Source organism: Oryzias latipes, chromosome 23, assembly GCF_002234675.1.
Source record: "Oryzias latipes chromosome 23, ASM223467v1".
Lineage (NCBI taxonomy): Eukaryota > Metazoa > Chordata > Actinopteri > Beloniformes > Adrianichthyidae > Oryzias > Oryzias latipes.
In genome coordinates this window covers 9,992,260-10,011,811 of record NC_019881.2, presented here as the reverse complement: position 1 = coordinate 10,011,811, position 19,552 = coordinate 9,992,260, and the positions used below count along the sequence as shown (strand labels likewise).

The following is a 19,552-nucleotide window of genomic DNA, read 5'->3' as shown; positions in this document are numbered from 1 at the left end:
TCAGACATTTATTTTACTTTCATTTAAATTAATTCAATTAAGTAGGTGTAACTTTGGTGCTGCTGTTAGATCGGCATCGCAAGGAATTGTGGGATACCATTCCCTTTGCCTGTCTTGACGAATTGGGGTTAAGTGTGGGTTTTTGACCAAATGTATTTAGTAGTAGCTGTTTTACTGTGTTTTGCCCAGTTATATTTAACTCTTACTGCACCATGAGTGAAAGGGAGGGAGAGGATGATGAGTTTATATAGCACCCCTACTGTGTGCCAGTGTAATGATAAATTCAGACATATAGTGTATGGTTACATAAATTAAGTCAGTTTTGTTTTATTCATTTTATTGTTATAAAAATGATTACTGGAAAAAATATACAGGCTCAAATTAAGACATATGAGAGTTCAAGAATTACAATAAATTAAGATGGAAAAACTTTAATTGAATTGGAGTAATTAGTAATATTACTTTTAGTTAAATCTTCTTTCTCTTTCGGCTTTTCCCATCAGGGGTCGCCACAGCGAAACAACCTCCACTTCGAGGATGAGTCGCATGGTTAACTTGGCAATTACTTGTTACCAATTGAATTATTTTAAGTTGGATATATGTATGCGTCACAATGAAAATAGAAATAAGATCAGAAACTTGTGCGTTTACTTTTTTCTGTTCTTTTTCTCCAAGCAGAAACTGTTTCTTTTGCTGATCCAGCAGTATTACTTTGTTGATGGGCGTATAATCTTCACACACCGTCATTAAAATCTCCGACTCCGTCTCACTGAAGTATTGCGCTCTCTTTTTTTCTCCACGCGTTTCCATGGTGACTCCAGAAATTGGCGATCCATTGAGAATGTCTTTATGTACTTGCTGTGCACGTGCATTAACCCAGGGTTACCAAGTCGAGCGTAAGTACGCTAACTCATATCGGGTCTTTTGGAACCGACATACCCCGAGTAAGCAAGTTCAGGCGGATTTCAGCCAGAGTTCAGGCTTAAAGTCAGGCTAGTTTGAACATGCTTCCTGGAATACCTCCCTGGTGTGGACCAGGTTTAGTTGAAAGTTAGTTTGTTTTCAGAGAGGTGAAGCAGCATGGCCTGTCCATTTGAAGATGATTTAGTGGATGAAGAAGCTCAGATAATACTTTTTCCACTGTGAGAGGGGGAAAAGACCACGGGGGTCTTATTCCACATGTCTGTGGAAAGTTTCCACCAATAAACAGTTAACTTCTAATTAAAAACATTTAGGCTAAGTGAGGGCAAAACACCACCAGAAACTGCTCATTTTGGACCGGAAGTGGTTGAGCAGAGAACAGGTTTTGAATATATATGGGTGTTTTGAAGTAGCATGCAAAATTTTGTAGTCTGGCCAACATATGTCACTAGTTTCAGTGTGTCAAATGCTTCACAACCCTAAACCATTTCAATACAATTTGATTCGTTTTGGTTCAGTGGTTCAGAAAGCTTTGGTTTCTCCACCACTAGCAATTGATTAATTTGATTAAGGCAAAGTGTTAATCAGGAACCAAGGTAGTCTCAAAACGTCTCACAGGACAAGGACACAAAACAAACCAAACTAAAACCAAACACAAAAAGCAAGGACATTTGTGTTCGACTGTCTGTTTAGCTGAGCTGGCTCATAACCAATAAACCTTTTCAGAATTTCTCTGCCACAGCCAATCAGCTCCTGGCTCTTGTTTCTGAGCCTGTAGGTGCAGACAATTAAGCTCCTAATTGCAAAGCTCCTGCAGTCAGCATATGTAACTGATCTTCAAGTTGGATGTCTGCAAAAGTCACAGGATTGTTCAGTCCGATCTCCAAACTGAAGAACGCCAAATTCCATCAATAAAACTGTATATAAAATATACATATTAAACATAGTGTTTGGCTTTAGCAGAGAAGTTTGGCAGCATTTTAAGGATTATATTTGGAATTTTTTCTTACAACAAATAAATTGTCCATTGAAAGTCTTATTTTTTTTTTTACTTTAAAATGATTTACAATTGTATTCAGTCTAATTTATCTGCACTACAAAACACCAGCAACTTTTTCAGTCTGGTCTAAAACTAAAGGAGAAGTAGAAATTGGTGGGGTTAGAGAAATAAACAAAACAAGACTCAAAAAAATTGAACAATTTAAGTTTTATTCTGAATTTTTTGTCCAAATGAAATTTGACAATGTTAAGACATCAAATAAAAAAAAGGGACACAGCATTAGAATAAGGAAAGACAATACAATAATTAATGTTGTCGCAAAGCCGCATGCTGTGATGGGTGAAGATGATTCTGTTCGTCCTGAGTGTTTAAATGGCGGAGATGCTAAGAATGTTGCCCCCCCCCCCTCTCTCTCTGGAGGAATGGGGGGGGGGATCATTACAAATAAATAGTGAGGAATTTTAAAATCTAAAAATAATAAATAATAAACAATTAATACAATGATTGGAAGACTGCAGAACCTTGGACATGACATGAAACAGTAAATAAATTATTCCCTGAAGTTAAATATTTGTGGCAACAATTTAGTATTTGGAGCACACAAATTAGTATTACATGGCCAAAAATTAGCAATGCATTTGCATTTTGTGAGCACAAATGACAATATTGTGTAGAAAAATTTGAATTTTATATGTCCAAATAAGCCTTTCATGTGCACAAATTAGTAATTTAATGTAATTAATTCCTACTAAAACTTTTATGTCACAAAATGGTACTTTGTTTGCGCAAAAACTAAATTGTGGCAAGAAAAGGTTCATTTGTTAAGTTGTGGCCTCAAATTATTATTTTGAGGAAGCATCTTTTTAATGTCCCGACCAGGGCTCCGTAGAGACAGATAAGAACATGTATGCAGAAATCTGAGGAAGAGCTCAAATGATTTTACTTAGAATTCTTGTTGCCTTGATGGACTGTTTATAAAGATATACTTTACATACCCCCCCCCCCCCCCGCACCCCAGTTTCAGCCCCTCCCATGAGCCGCGTTGCCCCGGCGACTGCCGGGTTGCGTGATGACGTCGCAAGTATATGAGCGCAGACGGCGGGATCTCGCTCCCTTTTACCGCCATCAGAGCGAAGTCTCTTTCTTCACGGGTCCGCCTCACTGCGCAGCGCTGTTTCCACAGTCCTGTCTCCGGCCACACAGCGAAGGTAAGGCGGACAGGGCTCAAGTGCCGGCGCCTCGCGCGCCTGTCGCCGTCCAGGGAGTTAAATTCGTGCTCTGTCACTTGATGGGAGTGAAAGTGTCGGCGGAAGACTGCTTTGCCATTGCTAATGCTAAGTTAGGCAGACGCCAGCAGCCATTGCCTGGCCCCTCCATGATGTGTTACACGCGATAAAAATAACTGAAAAATAACTGCTAACTGTGCTGTGTATATATATGCGCCGTCTGTTCGTCTCGCCAGGATTTGTTGCACTTTTCTGTCCAAACGTTAGTCGGTCCCTGCGCAGCAGGTCGTTTTTCGACATTTGCCCACACATGTCTGGTTATATTCACTGCTTTTAAGGGGGGGGGGGGTGAGTGACCTTATTTTCAGAGGATGGTATCAGGGTGGGGAACAGTTGTTTACAACCGTGACTTGTGGAATAAAGTGCGCTAACGCAGCTTTTAGCATGATTATCACGCGTGTTGACGTGGATCCGGAGCGTCGGGAACGCTTCTGAAAGCGGTCCATGTTGTGTGGTACCGGAACCGTCCGTCATAGCGGGTCTTTTTATTTTTTTTCTCGCTGCTCCCCGAAGAGTGCGCATCAAGCTAACGGCGCACGAGCTAGCCGAGCCGGCCGGACGCGGGGACAGGAGCCGCTCTGGTTGGTCAATGTTCCGCTCGTGGGTTCTGATTTAGGCTAACGGTTCGGCTCGTTTGGCCTCCTTTAAAAACGCAGTTTCAGAAAATTGTCCTTTGTCAGACCTCGGCAACACGTGGTCTGTACCAGAGGAAACTTCTCCACCGGTTCTGCGCAGAACACGTTCAAGCTAATCCTCAGTTTAACTGTCATCTCATTCTACATTTTATTCTAATTTTCAATTTGAATTTAAATCGTTGATTTTAAATTTGAAGTTGCAGGTTATTGACTCTTGGATTATGGTAAAAGAATTACTCTCCACATTGCTAGATTTTTAATCCAGGGAGTCATCTGAGGATCAGACCCCACAAGTGTCATCTGACTCTGAACTCGCCTGTGCAGCTGGATAAGGCTGAATGCAGCTCACCTGGGATCAGATGTGGATAGAGGGGTTGGATTCCTTTTACCTATCAGATGCATATCATAACTAGTTGACAATCTGATTCAGGGTTTTTGTTCAGTTTGAACAATCCAATTCACTCACCCAAAGTGTTTCCATACATTGAACTGGAATGATGGACTGATCAGTGTTGCATCACATGTGTTGTCCGCTGTGATGCACTTTTATTAAAATAAACGCACCATGTCGCTATCCAAATTGTATTTTCCAAAAATAATTATCGATTTACTTCATATGGAAAATTTTTGTTGTTGTGGTGTATGTCAACTTGATTAACAACTTAACCTCAGACAGATCGATCTGGTTGGTTAAATTGATTCGATTTAACGTTAGGCCACTTGTATTCTGTGAATTTACTGGAGTTTCCAATCACATCACCTGTTTACATTCAATCGGTATGGTTTTAATTCAAAATTGAATGTATACGTTTCAAACTTTTTTTAGCTTTATATTTTTGTGTTTAAGCAAACATAAGAGTTATGACGCACAATTGTGAGACTCCTTGGAAGAACATTTAGTTCAGTAGAGCTTTTTCTGATTCTCAAGATATCTTTCATATAGTTATGACCTTGTCTTCGCTTGGTTTTTGGATTTATACATTTTTAATTTGTCTCTGCATGTTTTATTGTTAGAAAACATGAAAACTGTTTGATCTCAAACCTTTTCCAGTAAATAAGAAAATAATTTTAAGTATTAGATTAGATTTAAAGATAAATTAAGAGTAAATTGTAAAGTAGAAAAAACCGTCAATGTCCCAGACTACTAAGGGTTAAATTCTTTCTTTCAGTTTCAAATGTTATAACAAAAGTTTGATCTAACTTCGGCTGACTGCTCCTGTGCTGTTGTGCGTTCTAGTTGGACTTGTTGCTGTCAGGTTTCTAACCTCTTCCTGTGCTTCCTCCCAGCATCACTTGAGACTCTCCAAACATGTCAGACATTGACAAGTGAGTAGATCTGACACAAATCATGTTGTGGGGAGTGGGGAGCCACCTGGACCTTCTGGTTGATCATCTGCAGGATTTGTTGGAATGTGTAGATGATGGTTTGCTCGGGACAGAGAGCTGTTGAACCTTCCTAATAGATAACACTCTGTCTCCCCCCCACCCCCCACCTCCAAGCAGTAAAGACCAGACTGAGATGGACCCGGCAGACATGGAGGATGTAGAGGAGGTGGAAGAGGAGGAGACCGGGGAAAATGAAAACAGCAAAGGTACTATTGACCAGCAAATTGCTCCAGCAAAACCTCTGGCTTTCTGGTAACTGATTTGAGTCTTTTATTTTGAAGGAATGTGGACTCACTGAGGTGCACTTTGATGTTATTTCTAGTCTGTTATTTAAAGAGAGCCAGAGCTTGTGCATTACATTCTGAACAAGGTTGTAATCGGATTATTATGGATCCTGGAAAGATGCAGCTGTTCTGCCACATCCAGAACACCTGCAGATCCAGAGTCTTTCAAAGCTGGAATCTCAAGAGTGGTTCTGTTTGTCTGGGACTGATCTGTCATTATTGTTCATGATGATGAGCGGGTCATGCATTCATGACAAACGCACTTGCTAGCTTTTTCCACACCAACAATGAGGAGAAACATCAGGGAGAACCTCTGCAGCTCTCCTGCAGGATTCATGGAATAATTGAGTCCTCTTCTGCTGTTTGTGCTCTCAGGGAAGCGCAGGAGCTTCATTTAAAGGCCTGTTCACACCGGGACGAATTTCGCCGGCGATTTTCGCCGACGTTTAACGCCTCGTGACTAAACAAAGGGCACCAATGAGAGTGTGCACACCGACGCGAAAAAACGCCAGGCGTTAAAGCGTCAAAAAAAAAAAACGCCTCGGGTTCGTTTTTTTTTTTCGACGCGTCGCGTCGAAATCTACTCGACCAATGAGAACGGCGCTTTTGCTCACGTGTCTGGAGCTTCTGAAGTTACAGTAAAACACAACTTGGGGGCGCTCAAACACAAAACTGCCTTGCTGAGCACACATACCAGCGAAGAAGATAGACGCCAAGTAGCGTCTACACTGCCGCGAAGAAATAATGACGGACATTCTAAAATATCCCCGAACCAAGCACCAGTTGGAGCTACTGATGCTTGAAATATTCATGTTTTCTTTGTATTATTCTGACAAGCGTGTAAATACTTGCTCTCTTCTTCTGAGTGAAAAGCGACTTTAAGAAGCGTAAAGTTGCGCAGCGCCACCTTGTGTACAGGAGTATTTCTGTTTACATTAAACGCCATCTAATGTCAGGGAATGAAATTGCATGTTCACTCCACTCATCGTCAGCGAAAATCGCCTGGGTGTGAACACAAAAAACGTGGCGAAAAACGCTGGCGAATAACGCCTGGCGAATATTCGTCCCGGTGTGTACGGGCCTTAAGTTGTCAGGCATGATAAAGAAACCGTACAGATGTGCTAAGGCACAGAGCCCAGCTGGGGCTTGTTTATAGAAGAAGCCTGTCAACTCTGCACCTCCATCCAAATGAAGGATGAATCAGAACTGCTTGAAAAGGAACCTTTGATGGTTTGTACTTTCACAGGTCCTGAGGGGTTGTCCTGGAAGAGACTCTTAAAGCTCACGATACTAATGAAGCTAGCAGCACATCTTCTGTAGTTCTGTTTTGACCAACATCATTATCTTCATGAAGGCATCATGAGCTGCGTTTCCATGACACATATGCGCAAAACTATTGAAACAAACCAATTCACGCATCATTCAAAAACATGGCAACGGATGTAAACAATACTTTGACAGCTGATGAGTTCAAATTTCTGCCACAGTACTAGCGCTCATCATCTGTGCAGTGACCAAGGCAGCCAGTTCCTACCAAGAAGCACAATCTGCATCAGGTTGTTGGTCATGTGACTCTGGTCAAAGAGCCACACCATGCACTTACCTGCCAAGACATACACACACAAACAAACAATGAAAGCCATATTATTTCCAATAACACACTCTTCTCCTTACAATAAAACAGCACTGGATTAAAGGGCCCAGTTTCAGTTATGGGTGTTTTTTTTTCCTGTATGCAAGTGTCTATTACAAAAAAGGCAGCGGTAGCAAAACTGGGTTGCTTGTGATTTTTCTTTTTTGTTTTTTCTGTCATCAATCAGCATCCAAAAGTCATCCATCAAAGTCCTCATCTTCTGTATCTGAAATAAACAGCTGTGCTAAATTTCTATCAAACACGGCAGATTCTCTTTAGTCATAAAGCACTGGCCGCACGTATTTAGAAAATTATGGGCGAACAGACACTTAATAATAATTTTAACAATCATAAAAGCACATTTAGATAATCTTCCTCTATGCTGCAGCTTTGTTTGTTTTTTTTACAACAAAATTCACTATTTCTTCTTCTATGGCTGTTTCTGGTATTTTAGATGGTTCTGCGCGTGTTATGATTTTTTTTTTTTTCCCCATCCGAAAGTGTGGCGTATATAAACCTTTGATATAATCTGATTACGTTTTTTCTGGGCCCATGTACACGGTTCAATATTAATCTGATCTTTGATCCTAACAGACACATTTTGCACATGTAACTGCAGCTACTGAGCGTGTCTGCACATTGGTTTCATTCATCTGAGGAGCTTTTCTGCTGTTTGCAGCTCGTCAGCTCACAGTGCAGATGATGCAGAACCCACAGATCCTAGCAGCTCTACAGGAGAGGCTGGACGGTCTGAACGGCTCCCCATCAGGCTACATGGAGAGGTGAGTGAGGAAAGTCAGCATATCGGCATCCACAGTAGATGAATCTTGTTTGGTGGATACATTGAAAAATCCTGTTTGCTCTGCTGAAAAGAAAATCTTGGCTAAAGTGGTTTGGACTTTGCCTTCAGTTGGGTTTAAACTGGACTCCCTTTTTTGCTGATAATTTCTGTATTCATCCAGTTAAGAAGACTCTGTCTGGTGGAGCCTACTGCTTTCTGTGCAGCTCTGTGTTTCCAAATGACACCGCAGACAGCTGCAGGTTCTGAAGGTTTCCTCCAGCGTCTCCCCTGATCTGCTCTGTTCAGTAGCAGTCTGTGATGATGGAATCTTCCGCTGTCGAGTCCCAGGTCTAAGAAGTGTGCTGTTCCTCGAGTCTGTGCTAAACTGAATTATTATGAAGGCTCGTTTGAGTTTGTAATCAGAAAATCTTTGTCTGAAATAAATCCTGTATGTCGGGCTGACATGCAGATGTGTCGCTTCCTTGAACTCTTGGTTTTGCAGCTGGTCTGCAGAACTCCTTTCATTTTCTTTTGGGCTGGGATTATGCGGGAGTAAAAAATAATTAAGCTCCTTGCTCTCCGTTTGTATTCTGTGAAGGAACTGTAATGCCGTCTGAAATTCAAGATGTTCAGCCTCTGCCAGCATGCAGTCAGATGGTGCAGATTTCACAATTTCCCTTCTTCTGATGTTTGATACTGATGGGTAAGCTTCTGGAGTGTTTGGAAGCAGATTAACAAGCTGATGGCTACTGAGCTTCATCGCTCCTCTTTGAACCAGAGTTTTTTGGTTTAAGAGCTCCACACCAAAGGTTGGCACTAGAAGAGTGAAGGACTCGTCTGCTCAGGAGGATGTTCTGCTCCTTCCTCAGAGACACTGTCACTTTAAAGCTGTGGGAAGAGCTTCACCTCTGAAATCCCTGAAGTCTTTTATAGAAAAGCTTTGGAACAGAGGGTAGTGAGGAGTAGACCAACGGACTCCAAAATCTGGTCTGTTTGGTGTTGTGCTATGCTGTGTTACTGTTGGCAGGGAGGTAAGTGTCATTCACCTGCTGACAAGTAAAACTTCCCTGTGAAGAAGCAGATGGACAGGTGATGGCTTGGAAGTGAAATCTGTGTCATGAAGACCAAAAAGACGCAAAGTCACTGATTACTTTCAAGGTCCGGCAGTTTAGTTTTTCAAGTTAGTATTAGAGGACTTTGTGATCTCCAAGTGTAAAAATGGTTTTGAAAATGTCTCCAAAGAAATCCAGAATTTCCCAGAAAACGAGTAGCAATTTGGTCCTGAAGTCTAAAGAGGAATCGGAACGAGTCATGCTGGATTACTGACAGGAATGCTTCAGGACCTTTCCGTCTGTCTCCACAGTTTACCAAAGGTTGTGAAGAGACGCGTCAATGCCCTCAAGAACCTCCAGGTCAAATGCGCTCACATCGAGGCCAAGTTCTATGAAGAAGTTCACGAACTGGAGAGAAAATATGCGGCTCTGTACCAGCCTCTGTTTGACAAAGTAAGTCCCCTCTGCATCTGCTGGACTTTGGTCTACAGCAGCCTCCCGCATGGAGCCTCTGGGACAGGACAGCAGTTATGAGCTCATTCAGAGAGTCTGTGATGTTCTTCTGGAAATTTTGCTGAGACTTTGTTTTACTGCACAGAGAAGCGACATAGTGAGAGCAGCATATGAGCCCACAGATGAGGAGTGTGAATGGAAAGCAGATGAGGAGGAAGAGCTCACAGTAAGTAAGCAGGTACAGATGACAGATTTCTATTGTTGAATCAGTCTGTGGATTTGCATGAATCCTGCAGTGATCAGTGTGGCTCTGTCCTTTCTCCTGAGCTCAGAACAATCCAGTTTGAAGAGCAAATGTCTCCCAACAGGAAGAAATGAAGGAAAAGGCCAAGCTGGAGGAGGAGAAGAAAGACGAGGAGAAGGAGGACCCCAAAGGCATCCCAGAGTTCTGGCTAACAGTTTTCAAAAATGTGGACCTGCTCAGTGATATGCTGCAGGTGGGTTCTGCACAGAAAGTGGGTCACTCCATCTGTGGAGGAAGCTACTGTCTGCCACCTGCTGGTCAGACTGTTAATGTTCCAGAAATCTCTTTTTAATGAGCTCCTCATTTTCCCATCAGGAGCACGATGAGCCCATACTAACACATTTACAAGACATTAAAGTAAAGTTTTCTGACCCAGGACAACCAATGGTAAGTCACGCCACCTTAATCTCCCTGAACGTACGTGAACGTATTTTAACCTGACTCTTTTCCCCAGAGCTTTACGTTAGAGTTCTACTTCGAGCCCAACGAGTTCTTCACAAACACAGTCCTGATTAAAACCTACAAGATGAGGTCTGAGCCCGATGAGAGCGACCCCTTTTCCTTCGATGGTCCAGAAATCATGTCTTGCACAGGGTGAGCCCAGGCGAGCGCTCTGGTGACTTTTGATGCAAACAGAATCAACCCTCTGCAGTTCTGAGTTTCCCTTTGGTTCAAATGGCACCATTGTCATCAGTCTGCTGCTCCCCTCCACAGCTGCACCATTGACTGGACCAAAGGCAAAAACGTTACATTGAAAACAATCAAGAAGAAGCAGAAGCACAAGGGCCGCGGCACGGTGAGGACAGTCACCAAAACCGTCCCCAATGACTCCTTTTTCAACTTCTTCAGCCCCCCTGAGGGTGAGCGTGACCGCACACTGCTCTGCTTTTGAAAAACTTCACTTTTCCATTTGTGATCTGACTGGATGGTTTTGTGTCTGCAGTTCCAGAAAATGGAGAGTTGGTGAGTTCCATATTTCTTCTTTTATTTGACTATTTAACACCAAAAGCTGGACTTGCTGACCTGAACACAACCGTCCCTGCCTTTTGTCTGCAGTTATTTCATCGTAAAAAAAAAAAAACTTTTTTGTTTTGAGAGGAAACTGAATTTGTTTATAAATAACTACTGTTTCAAACTTTTGAATATGAAACTATTTCCTGTTAAAGAACTTGAAGGGTGCTTTGTCCTGTGAGTCTGCAGGCGATGACCCCACTCCCTGAAGCTGTCTAAAACAAGAATGAAGACCCAAGCACATGCATGCTCTTAGTTTGTAAAAGACACAAACTTGTTAAACTTTTGATTGATCTGGTGAAGTTCGGTGTGAAATGATTTCCCTCATTTTCTTTAATTTATAAAATCAAATCCAGTTCTCATTTCTCTCCAGCGAATCTTCCTGCTGTTCTTTGTTTTTGGCTGGTTTTAGTTTTGAGGTAGAACTTCGGCTGAACGAAGATCTGTCATGATGGAGAGCTCTGGCTCAAGACATGCAAAGTCATCCATAACTATAAAGTTTCTGCTCTGTTTGTTTTCAGGACGAAGACTCCGAGGCTATCCTGGCTGCTGACTTTGAAATCGGCCACTTCATCCGTGAGCGCATCGTGCCACGGGCAATTCTGTACTTCACAGGCGAGGCCATTGAAGACGACGACGACGAGGTAAGTGAAGTGAAGTGAAGACGGGCTTTTCACCCCACACTGTTGGGCATAAAAACAGACTGAAGTCCCGGAAAAAGGGGAATCGTCCCACAAAAACAATGTTGTCAGTGTCTAAAAACACTCAGGAGTTTAGAAGATTCAGTATGTTATGGAGTGAGAAAGTTGAAACCATCACAAGAAAAGAGACTTTATTTTAATTGTTTTTTTTTTTATACTCACTGCTTAAATTTCAACAGACATTCTTAAAGAGTAAAAGTCACTGTTTAAGTCCCATTTTGGTAATTTCCTCTGTTTAGAGTTTTAGGTAATTAATCCCAGAATTGTTGCTTTTGTATTTGATTTCAGACACTGTTATTTCTGAACAATAAGTTAGGAATAATACACAACAACCTGTTCATTATCAGAAATTGATACCTGACGTTGATACAGACGTTCAGCTCCTTAATCACAAAGTTTGTTTACAACCTTTAGTTCAAATGAGGAAAGTCCCCTTGACGACAGTGTGAATACAGACCAAAGGGTTCAGGACTCTATGAAAACCAACAGACTTTCCAGTCTAAATACACCCTAAAAAGAATTGTTTTTAGAATATTACTTTTTTCTTCACTGTTTTTATGCCTTATCAGTGCAGAAGAAAATAATCAATCTGAATATGTTTGAATGTAGAGGTTTCTCTGACCCACCACTAACACAAAAATGTTCTGAAGTTCTGTTTGTGTTGCAGGTGGTCAGCTGAGCTTTGTCACTTACATTGTTGAAGCGTAAGCATTTTCAGTGAAACTTAAATTGAGCACTGTTTTTAATTCTCTACAGTATGATGAAGAAGGAGAGGAGGCAGATGATGAGGTAAAGACCAGAAGGATGAATTTAATGAGTTTTCCTGAAACCGTTTGGCTTGAATGTTCTGTCTGTTTTTAAGGAGGGTGAAGAGGAAGCTGATGAAGAGAACGATCCCGATTATGATCCCAAGGTGAGCACTCAGCCTGGATCTTAAGATGTCTGCAATCCTGAGGTCCTTACTCCACCCTTCTCCACTTTGTGGACTCGGGCTTGTATTCCTCGGCACAGTTTGTGCGAGTCCTGAGCTGCAGGTGGAGAAGGGCTGCAGGCTCCCAGAATACATGCTGTCAAACATGTCTTGTGTGTCCCAGCTTTGCTCTGCTTCAGCTTGTGGTGTTGGGATCTGAACTTGACAATGAAAAATCGAAATTTTATCTTGATGGCTTCAGAAAAATCGTAGTTTGTAAAAGGGAATTTCTGCATGCTACTAAAAAAAGCTGAATTGAAGCCTGAAACTAAAGACGCTGGCAAACTCGTCTTCATCAGTTAAAGCTGTATTAATCCTGCAGATGGACGGTTGTTAGGCAGTGATCAGTCACTGAATGTCACCCCCAGTTTCAGACTGTCCTTAACTTCAGGGCTTTAGCTTAAGTCAGGACTTTGTTCTGGTTCTGAAACGGTCTGCAGGTGCATTGTTTACATGATCAGCTGTTGTCAACAAAACAATTCTGCCAGAGAAGTGACTAGATATCAATCTTGAATTTGTTTTCTCAGAGGTATGGTGGCAAGTTAACTTCTAATTTAGATGATGAGCATGTAAACTTGGTTCAATCAATGTTTCGTTCCTTTTTTTCTCCACTTTTGTGAAATGTATGTTTGATATTTATCTTGCTGTATGGGAGGGTCATGAGTACCAGAGTTCAGATCTCATAATCTGCTTCCACACAACTCTTGATATGTTATAAAGATTACCCATAGTGCCTGGCATCAGTTGGCAAAATTTCTTATTTCAACTGCTGACAAACTCTGAATCTTGAACCTCTCCAGCTTTTTGCATTGTCTGAGAAAAACCAACTTTAGTCACATGATCACACAGCAGACCACAGCACACGCTAACTTTGATCCTCTGCAATGTCTATTGGTGTCTACAGCAGGTTAACTTAAACCTGGGAGGAAAGCGGAAGTAGGATTTACCACTTCACGTTTGGAGTGTGGGATGAAGTGACTTGTTTGTTTAAAGCAGTCATGCTGTCCACCTCTGCCTTTTTAGACTTCACATGTCACATGTTGTGATCTTTGAACCATGCTGCAACGTTGGCAGGGTCTTGGCTAGTGTAAGAGCTTCCTGAGAGGACTACGCAGATGTTAGTTTTTAGTTTCCAGAAAGGATCTAGCAGACGTCGGTTTGCAGCGTACTCTGAGGTATAAGCAGACGTTAGTTTGCAGCGTTCAGTGAGAACCTAGCAGATGTTAGTTTGCAGCGGTTTAGTTTCTGCGTCATGGTGGAGCTGCTGAGCAGGTTTGACATTCTGTATTCTGCTGATTTTTATTTTTTATTTTCTTCATAAATGTTTCTTCATCTCAGCTACTTCTGCATCTCTTGTCAGCGACTCTTTACATCTTTCCTTACTAGGTTTAAGTGGTGACTGTAGAAAAATAACCCTGTCCCGGTAGGTACGGCTTGTGACTTCTCAGCTTACTACCATACTCCACATGGCTGCTGTGTCTTTGCTTTTAATTCGGATCCTTCACACCCCCATCCCACATGTGTATGCTCACCTTCCGCCGCCCCCAACCCACATTACTAACCCACCTGTTTGTTTCCGACTAACCCATGAGGAGGGGAGTGTCTGCACCCGTGTGTTTGATTTCCCTTCTTCACCAACTCAGGCTGGTTCTTCCAGAATGAGGATTTGCTGCCATTCTTCCATAAATGCGTCAGATTGTTTGTTTTTCAGTTGAGCTCCATTTTCCTTTCAGTGATCACAGGCTTCAGGCAAAACATCTAAAACCTGTTAACAGAACGTCTGCTCTGCGCGCTTTACTAAGACTTTCGGTTTTAATAAATAATTAGCATATATTCACGACTATAAGGTGCACTTAAAAGTCTTAAATTTTCTCCAAACTGTAGGGGGCGCCCAATGGGCCGGAGCGCCTGATTTGTTGTAGAGGGTGTAGAAGAAGGTAGTGAGGAAGATATGTACTGACCAATTGACGCTTATTTGGCATTCACTTGTCTGCAGCAGAAAGCTACCTGCGCCCCATTTACCTCATGACCCCTACCATTCTCAGTAAGGGAGGGGTTAGCAGAGGGGCAGTTTTCTCATCTTGTTGTACAAGCATAACTATTTATTTGTTTTGAACACATAAACAGTGCAACATGAGCGTGCCTCACTTCTCTTCACAGCCACCTAACTCCTGGTGTGGGAATCAACACTTCCCATGAGTCTTAGTGTCCATAGGTGGGGCCAAGCCTCGGGTCCCCACAACATTGTTCACAAAATGGCTGAAGCCCTGTTTGAACTGCAGCTATCAGCTACGCTGAGAAAAAAAATGAATCAAAACTAACTCGGATTTGCTCCCGCTGTTTTTTTAACACACACCGTGCTTAAGCCGGTGTTTTCGCTAGTGCAAATACGAAGGAAAAAAGCAGACGCATGTGTGCGCGCGTGTGCGTGCTGAAGGCAGCGGTGTTTTCACTAACACATATGTAGAAGGAAGAGGCAATGTCTGTGTTTCTTCGCTAGCATGTGTAGGATAAGGAGGATGGGAGACACGCGCAAGTGAGTGTGTGAGCATTCAGTTTGTTACTCAGTTAGGGAGAACAGTAAAAAAGATGTTTCCTCTAAGAGAGCAGAGACCGGTTCTTTTTGTTTACCCACTCTGGAGGCTCTGAGGGTCCGAATGGATGAAATCCTCAAAATAGTTTATTTTATTTTATTTCTTTTTCCCAGACATTTTTACACTTTTCTCTATTGCTTAAACTCTCAAAGTTCAAACCATAGAAGTCCAGGATTATAGAATGAAAACAAAGCTCTGATAGCGATCAAAGGTTTTTGCAACTCTGGAAAGCTGAATACTGTACAGGAGATACAGCAGAGATTAACAGTCTACAGACAATAAGGATGCAGAACAGTGCTGTTATTTAAAATAAATGAAATAAAATAAAGGCATGCTGAGAAGACTGAAAGGTGGAACGCGATATACACTGTATAGTATGGATCTATGGCATTGATTCAATAATAGGTTTTGGTGGTAAATGTTGTGTGTAGACACACTTTTAAAATCTTTTTCTTCAGAATCAGTCAGAATTCCTTCTTACTAAAGAGTGCGTTCCAAGGCTAACGATTATTTCCGAAGTTGATTAGTCAATGATTGTTTACGTAAGGTGATGGGCATTTTTCAACCGGTTGGACATTTTCACGCTGTTGCAGCGACTCAGCACTGACCAATCGGGGACCCTGATTTAGTATTGACGTGTCTGTGGCGTCCGCTTCAAAACAATTGTAAACGTGATCATGAAGGAGATTAATAATTACAGTTAGTGTCCGGTCGGACTAATATGACTCCAACACAGACATTTATAGGAACAGAGCTGTGAAAACAAGGTCTGAGCAAGACTTGTGGGATTTGCACAGCTTTCCCTTTGTGCATCAAGTCTATTCCTTTTGTAGATAGCAGACAAGCTCTAATTAACAGTAAATTCACAAAAAGAGAATCTTTTCCCTTTCCCTACCTACGAGTCTCGCACCGATCCGGTGTGTACATCACACCACATGCGGCTGGTGTGAATGCAGCATGGAAACGCAGGTTTGTATCAGTCGTCTTCTATGGTTCAGGAATGGCCACACCACCTCCAAATGTCCCTGTTGTGCTTTAGGATCCCAATGACTTTATGGCTGATGGTTATTAAAATCATTTAAAATGACAAAAGACATATCGACAATACCAAATTAGTGTTGACAATGTTTTAGTCTATTAGTCGACATCTGCTTTAGTTCTTTGTTTTTTTTCTTAAGTTCATTAGAATAAAATGCATTATTTCATTTTCTCCACATCAAGTTGACATGCCTAGTGCATTCACCATTTTGTAGTGGTGTCCGAATCTACAATTTCAAAATCAAGTGCCCTCGAAATTTTCCAGAAGTCTCTGCAAAAATTCAGTATGCATCCATGCTCATTAGATTGGCAAATATAGACCACAATGCATCACGTTTGAATAGTTTTGTGAAGTAAAGGTGTTTAAATGTATTTTTTTAAATAAACATTTTAATCATCAGAACTCAGCGGATTTATAGTAGTCCTAGAATGTTTGTATTGATCAGATTTTCACTTAGAAATCTGCCATTTAAAAAAAATGTCCCAATTGCTTTTAAAATCTTTAAAAAAGAATTTTGTTAGTATTTAGGGGATAGGAAAGGAATTTGGACATAGCCATTGACTGTATACGAGAACTGGACAGAGTGACCCCTCCCCACTGGCGTTGCAAACAGGAAGTAGCCGCTGGCTCCAAGATGCAAAAATCCCATTGACTTCTATAGAGAAATAAACAGCTTTCAGTCTATTGGTCACAATAACTGTTCTGGCTCTGATACCTTTTTTTTTTTTTTTGACATCTTTTTGATATATTGATATACTTTGAAAATTGATCAAAAGATAATTGAAGTTGGTCTTTAATCCACACAAATAAACCGTTTAGCTGTGTGGAGGTTTCTTCCTTATTTTTTTTTTGAGTCGCAGCGTTAAAACAGTATAGGCGTGTGAGCGAGGACCCCCCCCCCCATCCATTGTTTTTCATAATGTCCGTGCTTTGAGCGGGCAAACGTTGAAATGTTTAGGCCTGAATTTGTCTGCTGAAGTCTGTGTTAGCATGTCTGTTTCTGTGTGGACCTGGTGGTTTTCTGAGGCTTTGTTTGACCCCCGCCGTCTCCTGTGGTCTCTTGCAGAAGGATGCAGCCCCCCCAGCTGAGTGCAAGCAACAGTGAGGCCTTGTCTGGCTGCCATGAGGATCAACTGCACTGTAACTGCTTGTTAAACTTCTTCAAAAAAAGGAAAAACGGATTAAAATAGTTACTTATCGCCTTATAATGTTTTGTATTTTTCTTGGTAGGGAATTTGAAAGCAAAGGTTTCCAGATTTTTGTTACAAATCTTCCCGGTGATAAACTGGGAGCCGTCTGGCTCAGTTCACATAGTATTTTACTAGCCCTGTTTTTCCTGTTTTCCTCTCCTCTGTACAGTAAAGGAACAGGAGAACAACTCCGCATGACCTTATTCCTAATTCGTTTGGGTTTCTGTGATGTTTTTGTCGTTTTGCTCTTCGACAACGGCTGTGCTTCTGACCAAAGGAGTGGGTGGATGGTTGTCCCAGGTTAAATGTTCCTCTGAGGGGGATTTTTTTTGGCACATGAAAAAAAAATCATTGTAGCATTCTCAGTCCCAGAGGTGATTTGGGGGGGGGGTCTGCATCCTTCCAGTTGGGAGCTCCTTGTGCTGGCTTGAAACATTCCAGTAAGCAGAATCAAACCCAAGAAGCCCCTTTATCAAACATTCCAGAGAATTCCAGGGAAAGGTGGTTCAGGGACACCAAACGCTAACCTTCAGGCTCTCATGTGCCCGCTGTCCTCACATCTGTGCACAGCAGTGCTCCAGCAGCGTCCTTTCATCTCTGCGCTGCCATCACGTCCTCTGCTTTCTCCAGAGGTCAAAGTGGGGGGTGGGGGTTTGGAATAGGAACTGCTTAAGTAAATGTAGCACAGGAGTCTGGAGGAAATGCTCAGATTTTCAGATATCCCTTGATTTTTCTCGCTGCTTCTGGTTGACCACCCAATGGTGGTGGTACACTCTCACCCCTATCTGGTTTATCACTGTGACGGGAGGGCAGGTGTGATAATTGCCCCCCCCCCCCCCCCCCCCCCCCCCCCCCCCCCCATCTGGGCCAATGATCGGTAGCCCTCCTCACCCTCGTTGTCCTTGAACCAAAAATAGCAATATTACCCTCCCAGGTGGTGTGAGACATGTTGGGGGCAGGTCGCCTCATCCTCCGGGAGTAGGTTCTGTTCAGCTGTTGTCGAGGCAAAATGCTATGCTGCAAAAATACTAATGTACTCAATGTTCGTGTATGGTCATGAATAAATTGGTAAAACGCGCTGTTGGTTTGTGACTGAAGTCATTTCTGCAGTTAGTGTTGCTGGCCAGCAGAGGGCGCTGCTGCACATCAGTAATCTCAGGAACATTCCAGCAATAAAATTAAATCTCAGGAACTTGGTCTTTAGATAAGCCTTTAAAAGCAACTTCAGCCTGTAAATTCTATAGTTTGATTAAAACTTCAATATGAACATCAATGTGTAAAGATGCTGTGACCTGATGATGGGGAAAGTTGGTCAAAGACTTTTAATCCAGAGACTTGAAGATGGTGAAACTTTTTTTCTTTTCTTTCTGGTTTAGTTTTTTCTTTCAGTTAAGAGTAAAATATATTTTATTTTATAAACATTTTGGAAATTGGTTTAATTCTAATCTAACACAACCTTAAATGGCTTCATTTATTTAAAATATATTTTAAATGATGAAGCACTCGGAGAAAAAAAACAAGTTGGATGTCTCCATAAATAAGTCTCCATGGATTCTCTCAATGTTTCTTTTTTTTTTTTTGCACTTCTACACTAATTATTCACCCACTAACAATCACATGTATTACTGTTTACAAGAGACCATAACACCCTAAGGAGGTTTAAGCCCACCTACCAGCTGAAGCTCAGTGGACACAAGTTCAAACAGGCGTGTTTGGAGATTTTGACTGTTGGCTAAAACTAAAAATGAACTTTCGGAAAGATGCTTTTTTCTCTTCTGGCTGTTTTGGTTTGAATATACAAGGAGGTAGTGGTCCTGATGTGGGGTTGTCGTCCTACAGCTTCCTCCATCCAGATGTACTGACCTGTATCCTGTTGGTGCCTGCATGCTCTGGACACTATGCTGAAGGACACGGTAGACCCTCTTGTCACGCTCACATTGATTTGCCGTCCTGGATGAGTTGCACTACCTGGGCCTCTTGTGTTGGTTGTAGATGCCGTCTCATGGTACCACTGGAGTGACATCACTGTCAGCATTCAAAAGTCACCAAAACACCAGCCAGAAACCATGAGGACGGAGAGGTGGTCTGTGGTCACCACTTGCAGAATCACTCCTATAAAGGTGTCTTGCTGATCACCTATTATTGTATGTTCCAATTGCACAAAAACGTAAAATTGATGAGACGGTTTCGATTACACAGAAGCGTGTTGGAGGAACATTGAGTTGTTGAGATGTTCCTTTTTTTTGAAGTGGTGCTGCTGTTTGTTGCTGTTGTAATGTTGCATTTTAGCCCTTGTGCTATCCTAGGCACTT

At 42.0% G+C, this 19,552-nt stretch overlaps 1 protein-coding gene across 6 annotated transcripts; it reads left to right on the top strand.

Moving 5' to 3' along the window:
* Nucleotides 1-2,975: 2,975 nt before the first annotated feature.
* On the top strand, nucleotides 2,976-18,319 carry nap1l1 (nucleosome assembly protein 1 like 1). Of its 6 annotated transcripts, XM_020714317.2 has the most exons (16): nucleotides 2,976-3,129; nucleotides 5,130-5,168; nucleotides 5,306-5,434; nucleotides 7,825-7,927; nucleotides 9,290-9,431; nucleotides 9,577-9,669; nucleotides 9,800-9,928; nucleotides 10,051-10,122; nucleotides 10,190-10,329; nucleotides 10,450-10,595; nucleotides 10,679-10,698; nucleotides 11,268-11,390; nucleotides 12,204-12,236; nucleotides 12,310-12,360; nucleotides 13,804-13,840; nucleotides 17,117-18,319. In XM_020714317.2, exons 1-15 carry the CDS (start codon nucleotides 2,991-2,993, stop codon nucleotides 13,807-13,809), a joined length of 1,365 nt encoding a protein of 454 aa, XP_020569976.1. In that variant the 5' UTR covers nucleotides 2,976-2,990; the 3' UTR covers nucleotides 13,810-13,840; nucleotides 17,117-18,319. The 6 variants fall into 6 exon arrangements, with proteins under 6 accessions (XP_020569976.1, XP_020569975.1, XP_020569974.1 ...); XM_020714316.2 differs by lacking the exon at nucleotides 13,804-13,840 and having other exon boundaries at nucleotides 9,577-9,657; XM_020714315.2 differs by lacking the exon at nucleotides 13,804-13,840.
* The last annotated feature ends 1,233 nt before the right edge of the window (nucleotides 18,320-19,552 follow it).

Excerpts from the sequence above, each read along its gene's own strand:
- nap1l1 (XM_020714315.2), top strand. The coding sequence starts at position 2,991 with ATGACGTCGCAAGTATATGAGCGCAGACGGCGGGATCTCGCTCCCTTT. Across the intron at positions 5,435-7,824 it reads GGAAAATGAAAACAGCAAAG|CTCGTCAGCTCACAGTGCAG; the intron begins GTACTATTGACC and ends TGCTGTTTGCAG. Across the intron at positions 9,929-10,050 it reads TGCTCAGTGATATGCTGCAG|GAGCACGATGAGCCCATACT; the intron begins GTGGGTTCTGCA and ends TTTTCCCATCAG.